Raw genomic sequence first — 17,318 nt, 5'->3', positions numbered from 1 at the left:
TGGCAAGTTGTCCATATCAGGGAGGAAGTTGAAAGGAGGCTCGCCCCACGCCGACGTGACACATGCGCCACCAGATAGTCACGCTAATGTTGGCGGGAGAGCAAACGCCGCGCGTAGCGAGCGAGTGGGCCGCACGCACGCACGGCGGCGGTGCCGGCAAATTTTCCGAGGATGAAAGCGGAATACGGATGGCGATGCGAGCGTGAATAGCCGAGAGTCTGTCGTACCAACGGAGCCAAAGAAACGGCGCTGTCAAAACAAACCATTTAAATGCGTTAATGCGGCGAGATTAAAGTGAATCAATTACAGGCCCTTTGAGAGAGCGCGTCACGGGATAAGCTCCTCGCTGATACGGACGGACGGACGGGGCCCTTCGTGCCGACCAGGTCGACACGGAGAGAATGCAAAAGATGTCCATTTTGCTTTGATATTTGCCAGCGTTCGCGGCAAAACCGAGTGCCGAGTGTAAAGACGTTCAATCGAGCCCCCCCCCAAAAAAGGACACTTTCCTCCATATCGGGAGTCTGGGAAATGACCACCGAGCCTGAACTGGCTCTCTTCCTCCGTTTTTTTTTTCCCAGCACGGCTTCTTGAGCCATTTTGGTGGGTCTACTCACGTTTTCCTCCCCAAAAATACCAACGTTCGCCAAACTCGAAGCGGCTCACCCTCTGCTGGACATGAAAGCCAAGGAGATTGAAATGACGTTGCAAAAGCAAATCCTTCTGAAAAGCCTCAATGTCAAAACGAGGCGACACTCTGGTGGATTATTGACGGATTAAAATACGCAATGAGACTGACAGGTACCGTGAAGTCACGGCGCGAAGCGAAAGTCGTCGGAAAAAGTCCTTGCCAAATGAGCGCCGCAAACTTTCAAGGTCGGGAACGAGTGCGTTTGAAAGGAGGGCGTCGGGACTCGAATTGGCAACTTATTCCCTATTGCGTCGTTACGAACCGTCTTGCTGACTCGGTTAGACTTGCGGGGCCTTTTCAAAGACATTTTTCCAAAATTCAGATTTGGTTTTGGTGGACATATAAACCATGAGTGGACCCCCACAAAAAAAAGTCTCAGGAAAGCATGTTTCAAAAGATATCGTAAGTCCGCCATTTTGGATTTTTGCAGGGTGTACTGTTATGAACACCCATAAGTGAAACTGAAATGAACAGATTTAAAACACGCATTAATATTGTGTACACAAATACAACACAAATCGTCAGGTGTCTAACAAAGGGCATAAACACAGCTCCAAATGTGACAAACGACGATAAACAATGCATTTTCGCCGCACCTTCGCATGCTAATTAGCTTGTTAGCACCGATTTAGCATCGTCGCTACGTCGTTAGCAATACTCTAAGCTAGCGAATTTCCAATAACAATCTCTGAAACACATTTTTAAATAACGATAAACACGAGCAGACTTACAGCCATTGCTTTCGAAGATGAAACGAAAGGAATATAACTCAGGAGGACAAGTTGCAACGACCACGGTCAGGCTTTCTTTTTTAAAATTTATTATTTATTTTTTAATCCCCCCCCCCTTTTTTTAAAATCTTTATTGAACAAGTCAGAATACAATTCTCAGCAAACAGAAAACAAAACGAACGTGCTACCAATACATACATATTACAAACGTTTAAACAAAAAAGAAGGGAAAAAAATAGAATGAAGCCAGGGGATTTTTAGACAAAAATTCCAAATAAGACGGTCAGGCTTTCTGTAATGACTCGTCTGTTGAAACATGACGTCTGCTACCCACAATGCACCGCGATAACTAAATGAATATTCACAACGGAATTACTATTAATGAAATGGCCCAAAACATTTACTGTGGGCACAACACAGGGCGTCTCTCAAAGATGGACTCCTCCTTGAGGTTTTGTAGGCTTTTTATTTCTCGAAAATTCAGCTCCCGAAGCCCATTTGACTGCCGTGGTTGCGCATTTCATTTGGTAGACATGTCATGAATAGAGACCCCCCCCCCAAAAAAAGTCTCAAGAAGCCATACCAGAAAAAGACAGGAAGTCCGCCATTTTTTGGCCACTTTTTGAGATTTTGTCCGATTTTCCTTCCAATTCAACATCCTCTGGGGTCCAACCCGAAATACTAAAAAGGCGTTCACTGCGCAAAATGCGCAACGCCCGGATCGTAAAGGCCACGGCGCTTTGTTTTCTGGCAGTTGCGGACAGTGGCATCATTACGCATCAAGGCAACGGTGTGTTTTTTTTGCAAATGAGGACTAATGAGCGAGCCGGCTATCGGCTCGTTTACTCGTTGGCGGCCTTTGTTGGAGTGGAGCTCTTTTTTTTAATGCGCGGCCGTCGTGTTGGTACACAATACAGCTGCCCGCTATTCTACCCACTGACGTTACGCAACATCAATGAGATCATCGGCCCGAAAGAACAGCCACTCCATACCTGTGTGAGTGTGCGGTGGATTGACACGCGCGTGCGAGCGATGTGTTTTATAACGCCGGTCTTTTTTTTTTGGGGGGGGGGGGGGGGGTGGACGACCGCAATGTTGCCATATACTTTAAATTGCAACAGATCAACAACAACAAATTGAATCTTAGAACCAGAACCATTGCCAGATCAATTAAAAAAAAAATTAGGCAAAATGTCAAAATAAACAAATCCAGGTTCCTCAATTGTATCTAAATCACGAGATAAAAGGAAATCAACAAATCTAGAAAAAAACAACTGATGGTGACGTTTCTTTTGGCCGCAGCTTACTGAGAAACTGACGTCTCCTTTAGCTGTATCGCAGAAATGAATACAGTAAAATGTATTGCACATAAATGTTAAAAAAAAACAATTGTACCGATTTTTTTTTTTTAGACAAACCACTTTCGAGGGATTAAATGTAAATGTGTCGTACTAAAAAGTTCAATACAGCTGACAAGTACTTGGACACTCACCGGTCTGACTGGTGAAAAGGCATGTCCCAATATTTTTGTCCACAGAGCCTGTGTCTCATGGGTTGGGGGGGGGGGGGGCGCTGCACCTGTAATGTGCGTCGGCGGCCCCGCCCGGAGAGTTGGAACCATTATCACGCAGGTCGAAGCCGACGATGGAAGTGTTGGTTGCTACGGCGACCGCCAGGGCCTTGCTGCCCCTGCAAACACACGCAGGCGCGCGTGCCCCCCCCCCCACACACACACGCACACAGCGGCAGGAGCAGCTTCTTTTTTTGTTCTTTTTTTTTGCAGGGGGGTGTAAAAAGAAAAAAAATGTTGCGGAGATGAGGTTGCACATTTGCGGAGGCGTGCGGGTCACTAACTCGCCATTTCATTTCGTGATTACTTCGGGATGGTGCGGCTAATAGGAAGAAAAAGGAGATGCTACGCCGGAGCCGCCGTCAGAGCATTGAAAAGCGCGGCGCCCAAGCGGTTCGCTTATTTTTACACTTGTTACGGCACACTCGAGGACGTTCAAATGCATGAGGCGAGCGACACAAGACGACGGAGACGCGTTCGAGATCCAAGCGGGACATTTGGGGCGCGACGCATATGAGAGGCCATGAGAGGAACGAGACACGGAGATAAATGAGACGTGACATATGAGACACGACAGACAGGAGACATTTGAGACAAGAGACAGGAGACATGCATGAAATGAGACAAGGGCCAACCGAGACCGTCGACCGGACCCTTTTGGACAGCAGACAAGCGCTCGTTAACCGAGAGACACGAGAGAGGAAGTCGAAGCAATGAGCACCAGCGTCCCCGCGGGCGCAAGCGCCATTCAGCCCCCCTTTTGCGTCCGATCTGAACAAGCGAGGCGTGTGGATGGCGTGCCCGGGTTAGCATGCGAAGCGCGTCGCCTGTCATGTAAGATATGTACCGACATGAGCCGCAGTCTTGGAGAGCCACTCGCCCGGTCGTCCTACGTCAGGCGGGACGTGACTCGGAATGAATAAGCCCTCCACGGCCGTCAAATCGACGACAGCGACGGCTCTCCTCGGATTGAATCGCAGTCGCCATTGGAGAGTTGGCCGACCAGGACTCACTCTCGACATTTGAACGGTCCTCCGAGCGGCCGGTCGGGAGAATGGGAACACGGGCCGAGCGGTACTTGAGGTCCCAGGCCGAGGTGCGCCGGGTGGGGGGCGTGGGGGGGACAAGTTGACACGACGCCGATGGCGGGAGGCCGGCAAGCGTCCCACTCGTCACTCGCGCACATCTGCGGACTGTGGATGCCGCCATTCTTTAAAGCAGCGGTCACCAAACTACGGCCCGCGGGCCGTATCCGGTCCGTGGGCCGAGCGCCATCCTTTAAGGCAGTGGTCCCCAAACTAGGGCCCGCGGGCACATTTGACCCGCGGCCCTCTAACCCTCCTGTTATCCTCGGGTCACAATGACCCGTCACTGTGTTAAAAACGCCCCAACCCCCCCCCCCAAAACGTGTGGGCTCGTCCTTTGGGGTGAAATGGAGGAGAATAACGATGACGCGGGCCCAGCGGGTATCGCTCATGCATACCAGATGGCCATCGAGAGCAACGGAGAGCCCGTGAGGAAAAACATGGCGGCATCGGAGACAAAAGGTGACACGTGACACGAGTGACTGATGACACATCCCGTATGTGACGTGACACGTAAAAGGCACGAGCAATGCGATGTGACACGTGCGCACGAGAGGCATGACACGAGACGTTTTTGGCATGAGACGAGAGAGAGCGGCGGCACCTGGGGAGACCTGCGCCCAGTGACCCCCCCCCCCCCCCTGCCTCCCCCGGGGGAGGTAAGATGAGGTGAAATAGGAAGTGGGCCGCTGGCGTCGCAGGTGGGCGGCATCAAGACAACTTGTGAGAAGCGCGCGCGCGGGAATATCGAGGCCGCGCGCTTCAACGTCGGCAGAGATGATGATGATGATGATGAAGATGACAAGGGGTCGGTTTATATATATACAGTATATATATATATATATATATATATATATATATATATACACACACACATATATATATATATATATATTTTTTTTTTTAGGCTGAAATTGTAATTTAAGTCGGAACAACTTGAAACCACGGACATCTACGGCAAAGTTAGTGAGCACGACAAAGCAAGCTAGTTGTGTATTTGGAAAGTCCAGTTCATTTCACTGGAATACGTCTTTTTTTTTTTTTTTTAAAGTTTCTCGAGATTGGAGTGGTTCGTAGGAGGAAGAGGAAGTCACTTGCCTCCACATTGTGCCGCTCACAAGACAACTGAGCGCGTTGCTAACTGCATTGTGCTGCACCGAGGCTGCGAGGAGTTTGTTGCCGTGGCGACTGCCTCCTAACAGAAATCTGATATCCACAAGATCGACACTCAGCTCCTTTTGGGCCCCAGATATTTGCCGGTCTTCAACAAGTCTTGATTAGACTGGAGGTGGGGGTGGGGGGCTGTTTTCATGGGTCTTTCTATCTTTTGTCTTCATCTTCCTGTTGGCTCGGAATCAGAGAAAGAGAAAAAAAACGGACTTGGTCCTTTGAGAATTTTTTTTTTGCCTTCAAAACGTCTTGAGTTGATCCCCCCCCCCCGCCCCCCCCTACTCCTTCATGTGCTTTGCTGACTCCTTCACTAAGTGAAAAGATTTATTGGGCTTGAAATCAGTGCCCTTGACTTGATGCTTTAAACAATGTTACATTTCTGTGCCTTCAAAAAGTTCTACTTTGCATTTTTTTGCCTTCAGTTTTTGGGGGTATCGTCTTGTCCTCATTCACAAAATGACTTTGAACAGTCAACAACGCCTTCGTCAGGTCCCTGCTAATCGAATACTTTCATCACTTACTAAGTCAGCAAGACCTAAGACCAAGGTGGCAAGCCCCCGGTGCCCAAGAAGAAGCTGACCCATTTTGAAGTAAAAACATCCTAAAAGTGAAAGAAACACAAAGGAAGCCCTGCGCGTATTTTCTAAATGTTATAACTTTATTTGGTAAGTCAATGCACAGTCCTTGCAGTGGTATGCATTCAAATGGAGTTTGGAGCACAGAGGTGCAAACCAAAACCGGAGCGAGCGATCGTCGCAGCAGCAAAACGTACACAAAGCAAAGCAGCCAAGAAAGCAAAGATGGCCGCCGCCGCCGCCGCCGCCGGACAAAGTCACGACACACAGTGCTGCTAAACAGACTTTTCGAATGAATACAGACGACACGAGATCACCATGCGTTGAGCCTCGTTACCCGAAAGGATAGAGCAGACCCCGCCCACCTCGGACGGGCCGGGTCCGCCATCGTTGAATGCTCGTGCTCATTTACATATTCAAAATACATTCTGAGAGAAGATCTGAGTGGTATTCTCGATATTTCATAGTTTGGCGGACATTTAGCATCTCAAGCTCGGCCGAAGCGGTTTCGGTGGTTGACTTCACACGGCTCTCGTTGCCATCAAAAGGGTCAACGCAAGGAGACGTTGATTGGCGCGCGGCCACGACAGTCTTCCGCGCTTGGAATTTTCTCCCGACGTGACCCCCCCCCCAGATTTGAGTCGTTTTGTTTTAAATCTTGACCGCCAGAGAGCGCCCTCGCGGTCAAATGAGTGACATTTGGCAAAATATGGTTGCCATTGTTTTGTCATGTTTTTTTTGGTGCTACGCTGGCTTTCAAGCCAACTGTGGACGGCATTCCTCGGGGCAATTTTTGCGCTGCTTTCAAAATATACACGTATTTTGAGATGCTCAAAGAGATCACATATTAATAAACAAAAAAATATATATTTTGAACAAACAGGTACCTCAAGCTTTTTTTTTCCGCATTCCGAATTTCCAGATTCAGGAAGAACGCTGTCCTACTGAGAGAAAGAGCAGAAAGTAAAAACAAACAAACAAATGAATGAATAAATAAATAAAGACATGTTTTTCTTGCCGGCCGGGACGCGTGACATGTCACTTGTTGAGAAAACATCTTCATAAAAGTGTTTGCGTTCTTTTCAATGAGGCCTTCATGCTAAGGAAAAAAAATAAAAAAAAAAAATAAAAAAAAAAAAATAAAGGAAACAGCATTGCGATTTTGTTATTAATGGTGCATTCGTGAAATAGGGGGGGCGGGGCCTGCGTTTCGATAAGTTTTGAGGATGCGTTTCGTGTCGGTCGGGCCAGTTGTATGACCGGCGTGCTCCCACGTCAACCGAGTTCGGAAAAACCCGTCACGCTTTCATTGCGTTCCACAGTCGTTTGCGTGAATACTTGCATGCAAACATCCAAAACAAAGCCACCCACCCACCCGCCCAAAAACAAACAAACAAAGAACGTTAGCCTGTTGCGCTGCGGCGCAGTAACACCAAGTACACGCGACCGACGAGCGGATCTTCTCGTCCGTCGGTGGGTCGTGCACGGTCGTCGCGCGACCGCTTAAGCGCCTTGCGCGAGAGAAACTCAAGCAGCCCCCAAAGCACAAACGTGGCAGCAAAGAAAAAAACAAACACAGATGGAGAGATGGCCAGACTTGCTCCAGCTTGTCCTTTTCTCGTACAAAAATTGGCACAGTTTTGTGGGGCCGGCGGTGCTGCTGCATCCTCGGGCGGAGGCCTACGAGCAAAAAACCCTGCGAGGAGACGCAAATGGGAGATGTTACACTCGTGTTTACTTTCAGGAAAAAAAAAGGCTCTCCTCCGACACGTATCCATGGCGACGCGCTTGTTTTGTTCGCGCGGCGCCAGCCGAGGAGAAACTCTCCATCGATATCGCCCGAAGAGGAGAACGATTTCACAGTGCATTTTTTTTTTGTGGAGAGTCACAGCTTCGAACGTCGTTGAAGAAACGAGTCAAAGGGGAAAAAAAATGTTTAAAAAGATTTTTTTTTTGTCGGTTTTTGTGTCAACAGAAGCCATGACATTCGGAGACTAAAAACGCTTTAGGCGGAAAACTCTGGAGACCGCGTGCGTGTAAATGGGCTTTTTTGCGGGTGCGCGAGACGTACTCGTCCGAATCTTTCTTGCTCTCCTCGATGTAGGCGATGGACTCCGAGCGCAGTCGGTTGGTGACCTCGTACGTGCGCAGGGTGACTCCAAAGATGTCCTCGTGGTAGCGGTTCTCGTCCTGCAATGTTGCACAATTGCCATATTCGAGTGGAACAGGGAACCCTGCTATGTCATCAATTTACAGCAATCACTTTTTATGATTTTTAAAATTTTAATTTTTTTCTTTTAGAAATGGATAAATACCGATAGCAGATATCGCTATCGGGTAGATCGCAGCCTTATTTTCCAAGTCTCGGGTTCTCATGAAGGCTGCCGGTCATTGCTAGCGATACAAAAGGGCGCCCTCTTGTGGCCGTTCGCCAATCAGGAAGTAAACGACATGCAACGCTGAGAATTGCATCCGTCGCCATCCTCTCACGGGCCCTTTAAGACGCAATGTCTGGTTACCAATTTCTGTTTTTAAGGTTTATTTTCGTGCTTCTAGATTTGCTCCCCAAAAACTCTACGCTTATCATCCAACTCCATTTGGGTGCCACGACGACTTTCTCCCCCCCCCCTCCTCACCCTCAGCTTGCTGATGAAGAAGCCGGCGTCCTCCAAGCTCATGTTGCCATGCTGCTTGACGATCTGCTGCACCGTTTTCAGGACGTCGCCCGCCATGGTGACGTCTCCACACACGTATATGTGGCCGCCCTCTTCGCGCAAGCACCGGTACACTCGTTCGGACAGGTGCTCGCGGAGGATGTCCTGCACGTATTTCTGGAGAAAAAAAAAAACAAAGAGCGGGAAGGACACCGCGAAATTGACAAGTAAGAATCGCAAAAACAAAGTACAGAATGTTACTTTTAATCTGATGGTGAGCACCAAACAAACGAGAGAGAAACTAGCAGTCCCGGCAGCGGGTGCAGAGAAGAGTCTGATCTCAAGGAGGCGCTATTGCTTCCGGTTTGAGAGTCAAGGTATTGTATTGGTCTCAAGAAGATGGTCACGTCCCAAAAGAGTGGGATTACTGAATGCGCTTGACTTTGGAGTCAGCCAATCCTCCACGAAGTGTCTCCAGTGGGTCCAAAATGCTGCTGCTCACCTCTTGATTGGTACGCATAAGAGAGAGCACACTACTCCAACCGTGGTATCCCTTCACTGGCTCCCGTTACATCTTTTGAAGATCCTATCTTTCGTTTTTTATTTGCCCTACAAAACCGTATCAGGTCTACAGACCGGACACGATGAGAGTTACCGAGAACTCCTGACCCATCACAAGTCTTGATTTTTAGTTTGACAGTTTTTGTGCCTAGCGCTGTCTTTGTGATTCATTTCATTTCATTGTATGAATGATTTTTGCTCCTTTTTTGTACCTTTGGTTTTCCGGGTTCTCTGGAGTAGGCGGTGTAGAGCTCCTTGAAGACCTCCTTGTTCCTGGCCTGGACGGTCTCCTCCTTGTAGATGTGGTCCATCTCGGACTGACGACATCCAAACACCAGGATCATGGGCCACGCTTCCACGCCTAAAAACGGAGACGTACAAAAGTAACGGTTGGGGGTGCACTCGTCGCATCCTCCCCATCGACTGGAGAGAGGAGCTCATTTGACTTTCACGTTTTATTTGTGCCGATTGGTCGGTGAGACTCCGGAGTTTCATTGCTTTTGCTTGTTTCCTCTGACCTTTGTGTTGAAGGTCAAACATCCTCTGCTGCCAGAAGCTCCTGAAGGGGGCGATGCCCGTCCCGGGGCCCACCAGGATGCAAGGTGCTTGGTGGTCTTTGGGAAGCCTGAATAAGGGCGCGCTAAACAAACAAACAAACAAACAAACAAACCAACGTGGAACAAATGTGAGGCAGATGTGAGCCAATTTGTTGCGTTCCCTTCGGTTTTACCTTCGAACAAAACAGGGCACCACTTCACCCTTTTCAATCCTGTTGAGCCATGACGAGCAAACGCCGTGGTGGATTGGGCCTTCTCCGTCTGGAAGGGATCATGAACAAGGGTGAACTTGGACCCCCCCCATCTGCGATTTTATGCTTTATTGCCATTCCACATTGCAGTCGATACAAAATAAAAAGAATGACACGTGCATTTGATCAAATCACCTCATTTTCGCGTCCTTATAGCTTAATGCTAACACAAAAAGCAAAATGTCATTGACTGGCTAGCATAGCTAGCATTGATGTCGGACTATAAGACGAAGCAATGAGTATTTGAAAACCAAACTCACGGAGAGTCAGTCGTGGAAGGCTTTTTGGAGGATGGTTTCATTTAATTTCATTTTGTTTAGAGGTGCAACAATTAAATCAATTAATCTCATCGATTAGGAAATGGATCCGGCACCATTTTGATAACACTCCATGAAAGTAGATGGACGATCTTTTGAGTTTCAACGCAATATGACTTTTGCAAGCATCTGCACCCACTTTGGAAAACATTCAACATTTTTTCGGATGGATGTGATGCACCAAACCAGGAACTGAATCATAATTAAAATTATATAAAAATATAAAATTGTAAATAGTACTGCGATTTATCCATTGTGTTCATATTGTATTTAATTGAAAGATGTTTGTTGTTTTTTTTTTCTCTTTCTCCTTTCTTCTTTCTACATACATTCTTGCTGCTGGAGGCTGTAAATTTCCCCAGTGTGGGACGAATAAAGGATATCTTATCTTTATCTTATCTTATAATGCGGTTGTTGAGGCATCGTCTATGTGAAATAATGTCCCGTTTCAAAAGATTTTTTTTCCCCATGTGATTCATGAAAAAAAAAGTTGACAGATAAATCGATTATTCGAATAATCATTAGTTGCAGCCCTAATTATTATTAAAACGCTTTTTTTTGTGGGGGTGTTGGGAGGGATGTGTGGACTCAACGGGTCCCGGCGAGCAGGCCCTTGTTTGATTTTGATGAGCAGGCGTCTTCGGTCACATTAGCTTTGTTTTGATTTTGCCTCCAAAACAAAATGCGTTTTGGCTCTCATTTATGAGCAATTATATTTCCTTCACACCCTCCGGCTCTTTTGGAAGGCACAATGGTGAAACGTTGACACGGCTTAAGCTATTCTTATTGTGATGAGGGATTATGATGACGATTATAATATTTATTATTACGGGTTTGAGCTTTGAGTGACAGCGAGAGCAATGGAGCTCTTTATTGCTGCACTCACGTACTGTATGTAGTCCTCTGCCGTCTTACGCAAAACAATTGAAAAAACATTATTTTGACTTGAGTGCGTTTCGGATTCTGACATACACGACGAGTCCAAAGAACGACGCACGTCGCAGTGGGGAATAATCACGAAGCAGCTCAGGAGATTTGGTCACGGGAGTGCAGCACGCGAATGGGGGCGGACGGGCTTTGCACCTTTGGCCCGGTAGGAGACGACGGCGACGGTGAGGTGGATCTCGCCCGGGTGCAGGTCGGGCGAGGAGCTGATGGAGTAGTAGCGCGGCTGCAGCAGAGGCAGCAGGGTGAGCAGCAGCGTGGACGGCATCTGCACCGACGGGAACTCGTCCAGGACCTCCACCAGGGTGGGCGTGTTGAACCACTTCCACTCCTCGTACTCCTGCAGACCCTGAAAAAGAAAATTCAGCACATGCTCGAGCCCTGCAGCACACACACGACTTGATCTTGCCATGACACCCATTCAGGAATATTCATTCATTCATTCATCTTCCGTACCGCTTGATCCTCACTAGGGTCGCGGGGGGTGCTGGAGCCCATCCCGGCCGTCTCCGGGCAGTAGGCGGGGGACACCCTGAATCGGTTGCCAGCCAATCGCAGGGCACACATAGACGAACAACCATCCACGCCCACACTCACACCTAGGGACAATTTAGAGTGTTCAATCAGCCTGCCATGCATGTTTTTGGAATGTGGGAGGAAACCGGAGCACCCGGAGAAAACCCACGCAGGCCCGGGGAGAACATGCAAACTCCACCGAGGGAGGCCGGAGCTGGAATCGAAACCGGTACCTCTGCACTGTGAAGCCGACGTGCTAACCACTGGACTACCGGGCCGCCCCATTCAGTAATATTCCCACCAAAAAGCCAGGTTTTTTATTTATTTTATCTTCTTAAGCCATAACATAGGGCGGCAAAGTGGGCGACTGATTAGCGCGTTAGCCTCACACTGCCGAGGTGCAGGATTCGATTACAGCTCCGGCCTCCCCGTGTGGAGTTTGCATGTTCTCCCCGCGCCTGCGTGGCTTTTCTCTGGGTATTCCGGTTGTCGCCCACATTCCAAAAACATTCGTGGCAGGCGAATGGAACAGTCGAAATTGTCCTTGGGATCGGCGAAGGATCTATACTGCAGTTTCTGGAGAATACCATAGTGTAACGACATAGTGGTTACTATACTATTACATAATGTTATAAACTACAGTGTCACACATCCAAACGTGGTGGTTTCGACATAACTGCCCACTTGGAATCGGAAGGAGCGTTTGTATGTTGCACACGTGTGTTTTTGGCCTGCTCGACTTCTGGGATAAGCGTGAAAACTCCTCTTTCTCAAAGTGCCGCGATAATACGAACGCTTCTAGCCATCTGTGCATTGAATTGTTCCACAAATGTTAAATTGAAGCAGAGATTTTCAAGCAATCGGGTTGGGTTTTTGCTATGGAGTGAAATTCTGTGCCCAAAGAGGATCCATTTGGTAGAGGAGTGACACGACGGAAAGGGATCCGATTGGATTTACCAGGCTTAACGGTTTCTCTGCGGGGACCATGTTTGACGAGCGATATTTTGGGGCAGGCTCGGTTCCTCGGATTTAAAGCAATAAGATGCGCAACTGTTGCGTTTTTTTTCTGGCTGAATCCAAGCAGGTTTCCTCTCTTAGCCGTGCAATCACGTGGAGAGCGCACAGTGCGGCGGCGTCTGCCAACTGTTTGTATGTGTCATCGACATTTGGAAGGGGGAGTATTTTAGGCAGCCAAAAGTTGGCTGCGACGACAAAACATTCGGCACCATACTCATTACACAAGAGGTGAACAGCCGGTCGACTCGAAAGAGACAGCCGCCCCTTCTCAAGTTTCGACAATCGGCGCTCCAATGTGAGAAAAAAGATGTAGATTGCCGCATTGGCATTTCTCGCTAGCCGCATTAGCTTTTCTCAGGAGCAAAGATGTCATGTTATTCATATGTTCTCTTTAGGGCTAGCTGCTATCCTGTAAGCTAGCGTTTAGCGCTGGCCGCTATAAACGATTGAGATGTGGACGGCATTTTTTGTTTTTGAATTTTGCGAAGCAACAAAAAAGGGTCAATCTCCCTTTTATCAAGCCTTCATTGCAAGCGCCTTCAACGAGGAGGCAAATCTGTGCCACGCGCACAAAAGATGTGACAAGACAGCTTCAGTTCACATGTAGTTCATACAAAAATAAAAATGGAACGCAACGGCCGGGCTTTTTGTTTGCTCGACCCGATTCGGATGGCTTCCTTTCCGCATCTTTATACGTCAACGACGACGGCGCGGATACGTGAGTCACCGCTTGGCCTCAGCCAGATTTTTTTTTTTTTCTCTCCCGCACTGCCAACTGTGTGAGGCACCGGCGGGACGGGAAAGTGAGCGGATGCTTTCAGTGGGACGTGAGTTCACTGACACTGCGTTTATTTCCATCAGGCTCAAGCGTGGCAGCAATGAAAGTGATGTTTCATGTTGCGCATCTGACTATTTACTACTTTGATTATTATTTGTATCTAATCTCATGCATAGAAAAAAAAAGACATCACAGTGGCTATTTATTTTTATTTTTTGGGGGAGGCGGGAAGGGGGCAAGAGAGACTCGACTGCCTTGCTTGCCCACACACGATGACATCACCAAGTTAGCTTTGTCCTCGTCGCCAGAACACTGTACGCGCTTTATATTTTGCTAGCAATTTCACTTATGGCCCTAAAGTGGGCCTTTTAAACCAAAGTGGCTGACTTGATTTTTTGGGGGGGGGATAGGAGCAAGTCATACTTGACTCCCTTGCTTGCCCACACACACAACTTTGCCAACTTAGTTTTATCCTTGTTGCAAGTACACAGTACATACTTTATATTTTCTCGTAATTGGACATCTGGCCCAAAAAAAAGGCCTTTCAGACCAAAACGGCTGACTTGAGGCATATATTCACGACTTTTTGTGGGTCTACTCGCGACACAACGTCTACCACATTTCATGTTGCTCGGTCAAACTGGCATCAGGGGGTGAACTATCATTAGCAGTGGTGTTGAGCCAAAATGGCCGCTTCAAACCGACATAGCAAAGTTCCTATGTCTTTTCAGGCATAGCTTCTTGAGACTTTTTTTGTGGGTTTATTTATGACAGACATGCCTACCAAATTTCATGTTGTTAAATTAAACTGGCTTTGGGGGACGGAGTTATTTTAATCAATTCTGGAGGGTGGTACAGAGCCAAAATGTCTTCATCCAAGTAAAATCGACTTGCCGTTTCTTTTGGGAAGATTTTATTTTTTTGGGTGGATCTACTCATGACAGAAATATCTACCGGGCCTATGGGGCAGAATTTTCCTAACAGTTTTGTTGATTGTGCGGGAGGGGAAAAAAATCTTCCCAAGTAATTTCAAGGTGGGAAAAAAAAGAATTCCCGATTAAAAAAAAAAAAAAAACACAGCAAACGATTGAACGATTTCGCTATAGCTAGCCTAACTTTAGAAACGTACCTTACTGAGCACCTCCAGTCTCTTCTTGTGTTTGTCGTTGGTGGCCAGGGCGGCAAACTGCTGCAGAAGGACGGGACTGGGTGGCGTGGTGATGTCAAGGAAGTACTGGAAAGCCTGGAAGATGGTGCAGGGTGGGATGCGGCTGGCATTGGTCCAGTTACTGATGACGCCTGCCCGGGTTAGCAAAGATAGCGCTTAAGGATGCAAGAAGCCAGAGATCAGGAGCTAACGTTTGCAACTTTTCAACATGACGATGCGCGTCCATCTGTATCGCACCGTCGGTGAAGCAGCCTTCTGTCATCGTGGGGAGTTCCATCCTTGGTCTGATACTTTTCAATATTTACATCAATAATATAGCGCTTGCACTATAGAGCCAAGATGGCTGCTTCAAACCAAATGTTGACTTCCTGGATATTTTCAGGCATTATTTTTTTTTCTTTCCCCCCCCAGATCTACTCATGATGCACGTCTCCCAAATTTCATGTTGACAATGGAAATTGGAATCAGGGGATGAGTTGAAAAAAAAAAATATTCTGGAAGGTGGGACAGTCAAAATGGACGCTTCAAATCCAAATGTCTTGTTTTGAAGTGCTCTAAAAATCCAGTCGAGTTAAGTTTTCAGGCATGGCTTCTTCAGACGTTTTTGTGGGTCTACTTGTGATGAAAATGTGTCACAAAATTTCCCGTTGATACGGGATACAGGGCGAGAGGGCCAAATATAGAGGCCATGCCATTTGTGAAAAGAAAGGACCCATTAAAAACTGTTCCGTGGGTTAAAGTGGAGATGAAGTTGTGGGTGCATTAATATGCTACAAGGATTTTTTTACCCTGATGGTCCAATTATTTTTTTTTTCCACAAGAAAAATGAGAAAGTGCCAAAAGGTCAGGGATATAAATAATAAATACATAATGATAATGAACAACGGGCGGGGGAGAAAGCACCATGTGCGGGATGATTAATTAAGTGCAGAATGTCTGGAAAAACTTGGCGCCAGCGCTCCAAATCATCACGTAATCGTGTACCCGCATACACAATCGACACCCGAATGCAAAACCCGCAAAAAACACACACCCATTACACGCACAAAACACACACATATATACACCTAGCGCGGTGTTCCTCTCCTCCAGGAACTCGACTTTGACAATCTGATTGACATCGGGCGCGTCCTCCAGTTTGTGGATGAGAGCGGTCACCAGTTCCTCGTGGTTACCGGCGAAGACACCCAAATGGTCGCCGGGGTGGTAGCTCAGCTTGTCGTGCTTGTTGGTGTCCAACCGTACGAATATGGTGGAGCGACTGCCAAAAAAGAAAGCAACAATCTACTAATCCACTAATGGCTGGATTAACAAAAAATAAAAAATAAAAACGTACTGTAATAATATACAGGAAATGTGAATTTAGGATGTTGTAGCACATTGTTACGGTTACACGGCAGGCAGCACTGACCTGCACTGCCGACTTTGGTTAGGCCGTCAATGACATTTGGCATCGTGCGTTAGCATTTTAGCATGAAGCTAGCAGACGTTCATTCGGATATGATTTCAGGCAGCAATGCGTCGTCATTTCCCCATTTATCAAACGAGTCCAATGTGTAAACGGCAAGAACAATGTGTAAAATTCATGCGAGCCGTAAAAGCAACGCACTCACTTGGATTTGGGACTTTGTAGGTTTTGCGATTCCAGCATTTTGGCTCCGTAAACTGTCTTCTTGTGGATGGTGGACAGTGCTGGAAAAAAAAAATAAAGCCATTGCCGTTACACCAAATGATTGTCATTTAATCAATGGTTTAAAAAAAAAAAACGACGCATGCTTGGCATTTCAGTCGCGAGGCGGCCAGCGGCACGCGCGAGACGCTGCTGCATGCCCGGAACGGCGGAAAGCAGCGGAAGAGATGGAACGCGGCCTTTTGGTTTTATACCGTCGGTGAGAGCCGGTGCCTCGGCGGCATAAGTCAGGCGGAACTTGCTCTTCTTCCAGCTGCGGTGGTTGCTGATGAGCGAGTCGTTGGCTTTCTCGATGTTGACGTCGTCGCCCACGCAGAAAACGTCGCAGGCGGCCTTGAGGCGGAGAGACGAAGGCAAAAGGGTTGAAAAGCAGGTGGCGCGCAGCTCTGCCCACAATGGACGGCTTTTACTTTTTTCAGGGGCCTCGTTTTGTCATGGCCAAGCCTCCAAATAATCAGGAAACGATGCTGGACTCGTAACAATTTTGGTGTGCTTCTCATAGGAGCACCAGAGGTTGTTGTTTAGTACGCTTACACCCCCCCCCCCCCGGAAGACTTTGCCATATACGTCACGTTACGACAGGCATGGCCACTGAACTCTGCATTGATCGGTCAAACCGCTGTGGGGGGGGCCAACGGTTTCTAACATCCAAGCGGCTTTTGGGTCGGTGGGGGCCCGACGGCCCCTTTCCAAAAAGGCCACGCGTGCTTGTTGAGCTGGATGCGTTGCGGTGTGAAAGCCACCTTGAAAACCTTCTTGGCCCAAGTTCTGAAGGACTCCTCCTGGCCGCACAGCTCGTCGCCCTCCCCCATGCGGAGGATGCGCTCCCCCCCGAGCTCCTCGAATAGCGTGTCCACGGCGTGGGCAAATGCGCAGAAGTGTGGGTAGGCCCTGGATCCCAGGCCAAACACAGAGAACCTGCGAGAGAAACACATGGGCGCAAACACACACACACGCGCACGCACACACACACGCACACACACACAGTGGGGTAACGTTAGGCCAACGTAAAAGGCCCCCCCTCCCCAAAGCAGAACAGGCC

The 17,318-nt window shown here is 48.0% G+C and overlaps 1 protein-coding gene across 5 annotated transcripts in view; it reads right to left on the bottom strand.

Moving 5' to 3' along the window:
- Positions 1 to 5,884: 5,884 nt before the first annotated feature.
- The window catches only part of nos1 (nitric oxide synthase 1 (neuronal)), a 38,328-nt gene continuing 26,894 nt past the window's right edge, over positions 5,885 to 17,318 (bottom strand). For all 5 annotated transcript variants that reach the window (XM_052068889.1, XM_052068891.1, XM_052068890.1 and 2 more), the window contains 12 exons: positions 17,020 to 17,194; positions 16,471 to 16,609; positions 16,200 to 16,278; positions 15,654 to 15,847; positions 14,548 to 14,717; positions 11,246 to 11,456; positions 9,768 to 9,855; positions 9,556 to 9,677; positions 9,250 to 9,398; positions 8,459 to 8,653; positions 7,894 to 8,012; positions 5,885 to 7,518 (listed from right to left, as the gene is read on the bottom strand). In XM_052068889.1, coding sequence (XP_051924849.1) covers positions 7,503 to 7,518; positions 7,894 to 8,012; positions 8,459 to 8,653; positions 9,250 to 9,398; positions 9,556 to 9,677; positions 9,768 to 9,855; positions 11,246 to 11,456; positions 14,548 to 14,717; positions 15,654 to 15,847; positions 16,200 to 16,278; positions 16,471 to 16,609; positions 17,020 to 17,194 — 1,657 coding nt within the window. In that variant the 3' untranslated portion in view covers positions 5,885 to 7,502. The remainder of the gene's footprint in view (positions 7,519 to 7,893; positions 8,013 to 8,458; positions 8,654 to 9,249; positions 9,399 to 9,555; positions 9,678 to 9,767; positions 9,856 to 11,245; positions 11,457 to 14,547; positions 14,718 to 15,653; positions 15,848 to 16,199; positions 16,279 to 16,470; positions 16,610 to 17,019; positions 17,195 to 17,318) is intronic.

This window comes from Hippocampus zosterae, chromosome 6 (genome assembly GCF_025434085.1).
Source record: "Hippocampus zosterae strain Florida chromosome 6, ASM2543408v3, whole genome shotgun sequence".
NCBI classification, from domain to species: Eukaryota; Metazoa; Chordata; class Actinopteri; order Syngnathiformes; family Syngnathidae; genus Hippocampus; species Hippocampus zosterae.
The sequence above is the reverse complement of the archived record's forward strand: the minus strand, read 5'-3'. Positions and strand labels throughout refer to the sequence as shown.